This window comes from Candoia aspera, chromosome 4 (genome assembly GCF_035149785.1).
Source record: "Candoia aspera isolate rCanAsp1 chromosome 4, rCanAsp1.hap2, whole genome shotgun sequence".
Lineage (NCBI taxonomy): Eukaryota > Metazoa > Chordata > Lepidosauria > Squamata > Boidae > Candoia > Candoia aspera.
This window is the reverse complement of record NC_086156.1, coordinates 92,406,147-92,415,962: the sequence shown is the minus strand read 5'-3', so window position 1 is coordinate 92,415,962 and position 9,816 is coordinate 92,406,147. Positions and strand designations below refer to the sequence as shown.

The window sequence follows — 9,816 nt, the reverse complement described above, 5'->3', positions numbered from 1 at the left end:
GAGAGGTTTATGTTGCCCTCTATTTCTTGGCTATATTTTGGAATCTATATTTCTGTTCTATAAAGTACTTCATTATTTTTTGTTTATTTTTTGTTTATTGTTGTTTTTTACCACAAACATTTTAGCATAATGTGATGAGATTTTGACCTTCTGAGAGTCTTTTGATTTCAGTCAAAGAGATGAATAAATCATTAGACATTAGACATTTGATTATTTAACTGTGTTGTGTTTAGATTTTTTAAACTTTACTTGTACTTTTGATTGCTAAGGTGACTATTAACTGTTATTGTGCAATCCTATTTTCTGGTCTGCACACCAGAAAACTTTTGCATACTTTTGGCCGACTCTGCATTTTCACATTCTCTTTAGTTTATTTCTAAACATTAATTCACAAAAATGAGAAACTGAAAGGAAGTGAAATTGATAATTTAACCCATCTCCTACTTTAAAGCTTTATTATCTAAGGTCTACTTGGTTCTGCTAATTGACTCTGCATTGTGAATCAAGAAGATAAGGAACTACTTGCTTGATCAGTTTAAAGTCCACCTTTCTTGGCAAGAATCCCCAAAAGCAGGAGGTTCTAATGTTCCAGTAGAAATTGATCAGTGGCCCACCAACTCACTACAGCTGACTTTTCATCCTGATCTAGGCCTGCTGCTTGTATGTGAAGTTGGTATAACAGGAAACAAAATCACAAAGCTGATGTACAAATTCACTATTGACTGATGGACACTTTTTTACCAGTTGCACTTTTGGGAATTACCAACATTGGTTGATAAAACAACTGAGACCTTTTCAAGTCCAAGAAGCTCCAATAACCTCATTAAAGATGGACATCAGGCCAACAGAAAATCTGAACCAGACAAGTGTCACAGAATTTCTCTTGATGGGTTTCTCTATTGACCCAAACAACCAGACTCTTCTCTTTGTCATGGGCCTGTTTTCCTATTTGTTAACTTTAGCTGGGAATCTAACCATCATTACACTGATCAGGATAGATCAGCATCTCCAAACTCCTATGTACTTCCTCCTTGGAAATCTTTCCTTTGTGGAGATCTGCTACATTTCCACTACTCTCCCCAAAATCCTGTGGAACCTCCTGTCAGGGGACAAGACCATCTCCTACATAGGATGTGCATTACAAATGTATTTCTTTGTTGCTTTTGGGGGCACAGAATGTGTGCTTCTCTCAGCCATGGCATATGATCGTTATGTAGCTATCTGCCACCCCTTGCACTACACTCTGCTCATCAACAAAAGAGTACATCGATGTTTATTAGCAGTTACTTGGAGTATTGGCCACTTTAATTCTATTGTTAACACAGCAATAGTCTTTTTCCTCAATTTCTGCCACTCCAATGAAATCAACCATTTCTTTTGTGACATTCCTCCCTTACTACGCTTATCTTGCTCTGATATCTTCATCAGCCAGATGGTGACCTTCACTGTTTCAGGGTGTGTTATCATTCTGCCATTCTGCCTGACCCTCCTTTCTTATGTTCTCATTGTCTCCTCTGTCCTCAAAATCCGCACTGCTCATGGGAGGATCAAGGCATTTTCCACCTGTGGATCACATCTCACTGTGGTGAGCATCTTTTATGGCACCATCATCTACACCTACATACAGCCTTCATCTGCACACTCTATAGAAGAAGACCACCTCATTTCTGTGCTATACTCCATCATTACACCACTGCTCAACCCCTTGATCTATAGCTTTCGAAACAAGGAAGTGCAGGGGGCCCTTTGTAAACTCTTGGAAAGAGCAGGTTATAATTGTAAGTTTTAAAAATTAAGATCCATACAAAATCATAAAAATAATTGATGTAAAGAAAAACCACTGAGATGTTTTCCCTCAGATTATTTTTAATATAAACGGAGATGAGCACCGCCCCCTAGAGTCGGATTCGACTGGACTTTACGTCAAGGGAAACCTTTACCTTTTTTTTTATAGGGACTCATTACTCCCATGGGAATGAAATTTGGGAAAGTTGTGGCCATTTCATTTGTGGTCACACGATTTTAATTTCCAGTGCTCCTTTTCAGCTTCTCACAAGTCAATGGGGAAGCCAGCAGGAAGTCTAAACATGATCGTGATTGCCAGTGTTCTCTGCCGCTTTGCACATTGCTCTCTGCCAGCTTTGCACATCTAACGCATTATCCCTGACCTGTGCCACACCTTTTTCACAAACTCCCCAACCGGTGCTGCACACTTGTGTAACTCCGCACACCCCCACTGGACCAATCATGCACCCATTTGCACCATCATGCACCATTCCTAACCCACTCCACACCCTCACACACACTCTGAGACCTACAGTGCACCTTCACACACCCTTCACAACCCAAGCAACACCTCTTGTACACACTTTCTCAGCCACACCATGCTTCTCACATATCCCCACACACACTTGCCACACCTTTTGCACACCCCTTGCACCCTTGCACACCATCCCTGACCCATGCCACACCTCTTGTGAACACTCCGCAACCCACGCTGTGTCTCTCCTGCAACCCAGCAACCCCCTTGCCACATCTCTCATGCACCCATTGCACCCTTGCACACCATTTCTGACCTGTGCTTCATCTCTTGTGCACACGCTCTGACCCATACTACACCTCTCACACAATCCTGTGCACCCCTCACCACATGCCTTGTGTACCCCCTCACACCCTCATGCCCTTCTTTGACCCACACTGCACCCTTGTGCACCCCCTCACAACCTTGCACACTGTCCTGACCCACAACATGCCTCTTGTACACCCCGTGTACCCCTTACCACACATCTTGTGCACCTCTTGAACCCTTGCACACTCTCCTTGACCTGTGCCTTGCCTCTCACATACCCCTCTCTGTAGCTCTCATGTACCCCCTCACCATCCCTTTCCTGCACTGCACAGTGGCACACCCCCTCATTCTCTCCTCCACCTGGCAGCAGCCACTTACTGGCCAGCTGGCCTTGTACTTGCAATTTCCTGCCAGCTTCTACACTGGCTTTACCCGTGCAAGCTTCCTGGAAGAAAAATCAATGGAGAAGCTGGCAGGTATTCTAAACTCGACAGGATGACCCAATGGGTCACGGGTTTTCTACTAGTTTATGGAGAATTTATTTATTTATTTGTTTGTTTGTTTGTTTATCAACTTTCTCTGCTGCCCGTCTCATTCACAATTACTATGGGTGGCTTACAGACAATAAAATAACGATCCATAAAAACAGTACAATATAAAATTGATACAAATATAAATATACGTAAATACACATACAAATATAAATAATACATAATATAAAAATACAAAAATACAAAAATATAAAGTATATAATTCAAGATGGCAATAGGACCTTGATAGGATCTTGTCCTTGGCACAGTCATGGTGCCAGCCACCCTCATGAATGGCTATCTTCCCTCCCGTCCCATTGATGAAAATCCATTAATCTCTCAACACCAAGACAAATCCAAGCAAAATTTCAATGGGAAACTATTGATATCCTCCTGAGCTGCCCACAGCCAGATAAGCAACAAATAGCATCAAATAAACAATCAGAGAAGAAACAATACAGTAATCAAGGAGCCATTAAGGAAAACCACACCCCAAACAATATTGGCAGATGAGGCCATATAGATATGGGCCAGGACAGAGGAGGAAGGGAATATCACTACAGACGGTCATCCCCATCCATTTCTCCCCCCCCCCCGAGCGTGAGGAAGAAGGACCAGAGGAGGCACCAGGGGGATCACCACCGCGCAGTCCCCGGCGTGCGTCCCCATCGCCCCCTCGGCGTTCAGAGGACAGAGGAAGGGGAAGAAGTAGAGATGGGAAGAGAAATCCCAAAGTCAGGGTTTCGAATTCCCCCCCCCCCCTTGAGAGGAAAGGTCCCCGGTGTCCAGGAGAAGGGCTGGGCAGAAAGAGAGGAAGAGGAGCCCACAGGGGGCAAGATACAGGGATTTCAATGTCAAGTTTGATGGGGATCCCACAAAGCTGTCATTCTTCCTGACCAATGCTAAAAGCTATATGGAGGAGTTTGGGAGGCTGTTTCCTTCGGAAAGGGCTAAGATAAATGCTGTGGCCACCAAACAGAAGGGGAGGGCAGATTGGTTTGTCCAATTAACCGAGATGGAAGCCATGGAGTTGGAGGATTTCAAAGACTTCCTGTGGGCACTCAAGTTGCATTTTGCTGACCCGTTAGCTAAAGAGAAAGCCAAGGTGGCTCTGTTGGAACTGATCCAAGGATCAAAGTCTGTGGCCGATTATGCCCTAGAATTCCAAGCCTTAGCTGCAAAGGTGGACGACTGGTTGCAAATGACCTGTCAGGGTCAGTCTCGCTTCGCAATAAGACACAGACTCACTTAATGGGTATTAAGGATTTCTGGTTTATTGGAATGATGGCTGACAGAATGAAAAACGGGAACGGGGGTTGTGGTGTGGAGGTGCCCCTTTTATACCCTCTCATAGGGCCCTGGGCTCCTCCACCCTTCATTGTCCCAATCCCTCTTGATGGGTTCCTTGATGGCTGCATGGGCATTTTCCCGGTGTCTCCCTTTGTCCCCTCGAATCGGGAGTGTCCTCCAGGGCACCAGGTGCAGTTTATCTCTGTTCATCCAATGTCCTTCTTTTCAGCTGTCTATAGGTCCATGGGTGTGGGTGCTTTGGGTGCTTGTTTTAATCCCTGGTTTAATTATCTTCTTCCTCTATTCCTTAATGATCATGATCTACGTTGTGAGGCTCTTTTGTGCCTTGAAACGAGGTCATGACACGACCTTAATAGAAATGTTTAAAGATGGACTGAGACCCGAGTTGCTGAGGTAGGCGTTGGGGCGAGCAGATCCTATTTCCCTGTATGACTGGATTCAACTGGCGGGGAATGTCGAGCAAGCCCACGCTAAGTTTGCACAAAGCAGAAAGGGTCCCAAGCAAATGGCTATGATGAGAGCAGCCAAGCCCCTGGGCACCACCGGCAGAGCGGGGCGCACAGCTTGGCAGGAGGAGAAGGAGAGCCGTTTCGCAAAAGGCCAATGCCTCCGCTGTGGGAAAGAAGGACACCAAGCAGCGGCGTGCCCGAAAAGAAAACCCGAGGAGCATCCGGGCAAGACGCCAGGGAAATCCCCCTCCTTGTCCAGGAAGATGAAGGCAGCACTGGCTGAGAACGAGACAGAGGACGTCCCTTTCTTTGGAGATGATGGGGAGGCTGATCTGGTCCAGCCGGCGGGAAACGCCATCTGCCTTAAATGGAGCCACTGGGCAGGTGGTAGAGGAGGGGCGCGATCACATTTCAGTGAGTGGCCACTTCCCCACACTGACAGTGAAGGTGAAATTGGGCTCCCATACAAAAACGGTGGAAGTGTGGGCATAGATCAATTCAGGGTGTTCCCGTTGCCTAATGCACCCTGATGTGGTGGCCGCTTTGGAGCTACCCACATTTCCGCTTAAACGGCCCATGATCTTTACCCAGCTGGACGGAACTACGGCAGGGGGAAAGCCAGTCACCCATTCCACAGGTATGGTGGCGTTGCAAATGGGTAGCCACCGGGAGGGGCTGCCTTTCGTAGTGGCACCAGTGGGGGGTCCTTTGGTCATTTTAGGGATCCCTTGGTTGGTCCAACAAAATCCCTATATAAACTGGGTGCACAGGACTTTGACTTTTGGGGATGGTTTCTATCAAGCTCCTGAAGAAGACGACACCTCAGAGGCTGCAGTGGGGAGGGCGGCAGCCGCAACTCTGCACTTTGCAGCTGCCCCACTAGAAGGCTTACCGGAGCAATACCAGAGTTTTGCAGATGTGTTTGGCGAAAAGGAGGCGGACCAACTCCCGCCGCATCGAAAAACTGACTGTGCCATAGAGTTGGTCCCAAATGCCCAACTGCCCAAGCCTAAAATCTATGCCATGACCCAAAAAGAACTGGCAGCACTGAGGGAGTTTGTGGATAAAAAATTGGCAAGGGGTTTTATTGAACCAGCTAACTCCCTGGTGGGTGCACCTGTTTCATTCCGAGCAAAGAAGTATGGGACATTGAGACTTTGTACAGATTACCGCGGATTAAATGCAGTTTCGATATTAAACAAATATCCTTTGCCAATAATAAAAGACATGTTAGCACATCTGGCCAAGGGGAAAATCTTCTCAAAACTGGACTTGAGGGAGGCATATTTCCGTATCCGTATACAGGAGGGGGATGAATGGAAAACTGCTTTCAATTGTCCTTTGGGCTCTTTCCAGTACAAAGTGTTGCCATTTGGGTTGGCGGGGGCACCTGGGGTATTTATGCAATTGATCAATGAAGTGCTACATGACCATTTGTTCAAAGGGGTTCTAGTATATTTGGATGATGCTTTAATTTACACTGAAACGATGGAAGAACATGAGTGTTTGGTGAAACAGGTGCTCAGCAAACTGAGGAAGGGTGAGCTTTATGCTAAACTATCTAAATGTGAATTTCATAAGACTCAACTTGATTATTTGGGGTACAGAATTTCTGACAAGGGCATCGAAATGGACCCTGCAAAGATCCAAGCCATTCTAGAGTGGGAGCGCCCACATACTCGCAGGCAGCTCCAAAGTTTCCTTGGGTTTTCCAACTATTATCGGCAATTTATCCAGGGGTTCGCAGAAATTGCATTGCCTCTCACTGACTTATTGCGCACAAAGGGTCTGGGGGACACACGCAAGGTAAAGAACCCAGGAGTGGTGCTCAAGTGGACACCCGAATGCCAGGTGGCTTTCAACAAGCTAAAAAGCCTGTTCACAGCTGACCCTATCCTGCAACACCCTGATCCCACTAAACCGTTTGTGGTTCAAGTGGATGCCTCTGATTTCTCCATTGGAGCGCTTTTGTTGCAAGCAGACACTGCTGGCTGCCTAAAACCCTATGTGTATCTCTCCCGCAAATTTTCTGAGACAGAAAGATGATGGCATGTCTGAGAAAAGGAGGCTTTTGCAGTCAAAGCAGCTTTGGAGGCATGGCACCACCTTTTAGAGGGGGCCAAATGTCCTTTTGAAGTTTGGACGGACCATAAGAACTTAGAAGCACTCAGCACACCCCGTAAGCTCAGCCCCAAACAAATTCAGTGGGCACAATTTTTCAGCCGTTTTAATTTTAAGTTGAAGTTCATTCCGGGTAAGAAGAACTTCCTGGCTGATGCGCTTTCCCACCTGCCCCAGGATTTGACTTCGGTGCCGGACGTAGTGGGTACATTGTGGACAGAACCTCAGTTGGGCATGCAGGCTGTCACTCGCAGCCAGACTCATGCACAGCCGCCCTCAGATTCAGTTTCACCAGCTGGGGGGAGGCTCTCAATTCCTTCCCAATTGCAGCAACAGTTTCTCTCCGAACTGAAATCTGACACTTGGTTGCAGGCGAATAGAGACAATGTTACATTTGACTGAGGCTTCACGTGGAAGCAAAACCGTCTCTATGTCCCTGACAGTTTGCGAAAGGAGGTCCTACTCAGGTCTCATGATGACAAACTGGCTGGTCATTTTGGCTTTGTAAAAACCTTACACCTGGTGCGGTGCCAATTTTGGTGGCCCACATTGAGGCATGATGTAAAAAGTTATGTTGCCTCTTGTCCTGTCTGTGCCATGTCAAAACGGAAGGGGGGTAAACCGCAAGGGCTGCTGCAGCTGGTGGCCAGTCCCTCCCATCCTTGGGAGGAAATCTCCATGGATTTTATTGTCGACTTGCCTCCAAGTCAGAGAAAGACTGTGATTTGGGTTGTGAAAGACTACTTTTCTAAACAAGCCCATTTCATTCCATGTGCCTCTATCCTGTCGGCTCAGCAGCTAGCCTGCCTCTTCCTAGTCCACGTGTACAGAATTCATGGATGCCCCGCCTGTTTGGTCACAGACCATGGGACACAATTTACTTCCCAGTTTTGGCAGGCATTTTTAAAACTGCTGGGCACCAAACAGGCGCTGTCCACTGCGTCGCATCCTGAGACTGACGGATCTACGGAGGCTCTTAATGCCACATTAGAACAATATTTGAGAGCCTTTGTAAACTATCAGCAGGACAATTGGGTTGATCTCCTGCCTTTCGCCAAAGTGGCTTACAACAACGCAGTACATCAAAGCACAGGACCCCCCCCCCCTTCCGTACTGTGTTTGGCCGGGATTTCGTGCCCATTCCTGACCTGCCTCAACCCACTTCACCACCTTCTTCCCCTTCCGACTGGGCTGCGCACCTGGGCGATTCCTGGCGGGTAATTCCACAAGTGCTGGCAGATGCCCAGTCAACCTACAAACTGCATGCTGATAAGAAGCGAGCGCTTCAGCCTGCCTTCAAAGTTGGCAATAAGGTCTACCTCTCCACCAAGTTCATTAAATCTCCTCAGCCCTCTATGAAATTGGCTCCTAAGTCTGTTGGACCTTTTCCCATTGTTGGAATTATCAACCCTGTTACTTTCAAATTGGACTTGCTGCACAACCTGAAACGCTTACATCCTGTTTTTCATTGCAGCTTGCTCAAGCCTGTTCACCACTCTGATCGCTGGCATCTCCAACCTACACCCCCTCCACCCATTATGATTGATGGACAACAGCATTTTGAGGTGAAGGAGGTCCTTGATTCCCACAGGCTTCGTAACACCCTCCAGTACCTTATACGCTGGAAGCATTTCCCCCACCCTGAGTGGGTGGCTGCCCATGATGTTCACTCTCCTCTTCTAGTTAGGTGTTTTCACGCTGCTTATCCTATGAAACCTGCTTCTTAGTATTTTTGGGGGGGCAGTATGTCATGTTCACTGTTCCAATGTTCCTGGTACATCGTAATGTTTCACATGTCATTTGCCTGATACGTGTTTGATCTCGGGAGGGAGGAGGATTCCTCTTTGGGGAGTTGTTATCTGTTGGCTGTTGGGTTGGAATGTCTTGGCTGCTGGGTTGGAATGTGTTTGGGTTATCTCATGTGTTCAAGGTTGCTTTCCCAGGATGTGTGGAAAACGGTTAACAGCACCTGGGAGGGGGGTGGTTGCTATGGCCAGGCGAGGGGAGGGATTACGTTTGGAGCCGAGGGTTTTTAGTTTGTATTTGGCGCGCTTTTAGTCATTCTCAGCTTTCTCTGTATTTGCATACTATTCAAACAATAAATCAGATATCATTAAGTATCTGCTTGTGAATCTGAGTATATCAGGATAGGCAATCATTACACTTTCATCCTAAACATATATTCCACCCTTCTTTAATCAAATCCTTTTCCTTGCTGTATTGGTTAAAATTGTTTCCTAGAATCTGAAAGAGCCTGCCGAGAGCATCTTTAGTCTGGGATTTGCACCTGGACCATTTAGACCATCCAATTTCTCAGGACTTTTATAGGATTATGCTGTTGGTGAAAATTGGAGGAGGGGGTGGTATATATAATGCCTTGATCCCCTGGAGGAAAGGCAGGAAACAAAACAATCAAATAAACTCAGAATGTAAAGTATTATAGTAGTGCTTGGGAGCAGACTTTAACTAATGCCCAAATGTGTGTAGCAGAGAGAGAGGGAGAACACACAAACATCCACCCACACAGTTTTGTCAGGTGCTCTGGGGGATTTTTAATTGAAAAATAAGACAATAATGCTTTAAACAAAGAAACAAACAAATATTGGCTGAGTACTCTTCCACCTAATGACAAACTCATTTAAAGAATAAAATTTTGAACTCAAGACATCCATTGCATCATTTGCTCCTCCTCCCTTTTAAACTGTATCCCAATATGGCTCAAAGTTTGCTGAAGACTAGGGCCATGCCAAGAAGTTTTTAAAAAAAATGTCTGCAAGGGTTAGTTCCCTTTTTCATCCAGACCTGATATCCTTATGCTTTAGAGTATGTTTGGCAG

At 46.3% G+C, this 9,816-nt stretch overlaps 1 protein-coding gene across 1 annotated transcript; it reads left to right on the top strand.

The window, feature by feature from the left end:
- Positions 1–829: 829 nt before the first annotated feature.
- LOC134496662 (olfactory receptor 5I1-like) lies at positions 830–3,068 on the top strand. The gene is made up of 2 exons (XM_063302374.1): positions 830–1,778; positions 2,860–3,068. The coding sequence occupies exons 1-2, from the start codon at positions 830–832 to the stop codon at positions 3,066–3,068; spliced, it is 1,158 nt and encodes a 385-aa protein (XP_063158444.1).
- Positions 3,069–9,816: the final 6,748 nt, after the last annotated feature.

Excerpts from the sequence above, each read along its gene's own strand:
- LOC134496662 (XM_063302374.1), top strand. The coding sequence starts at position 830 with ATGGACATCAGGCCAACAGAAAATCTGAACCAGACAAGTGTCACAGAA. Across the intron at positions 1,779-2,859 it reads GGAAAGAGCAGGTTATAATT|CTCTCATGTACCCCCTCACC; the intron begins GTAAGTTTTAAA and ends CCCTCTCTGTAG.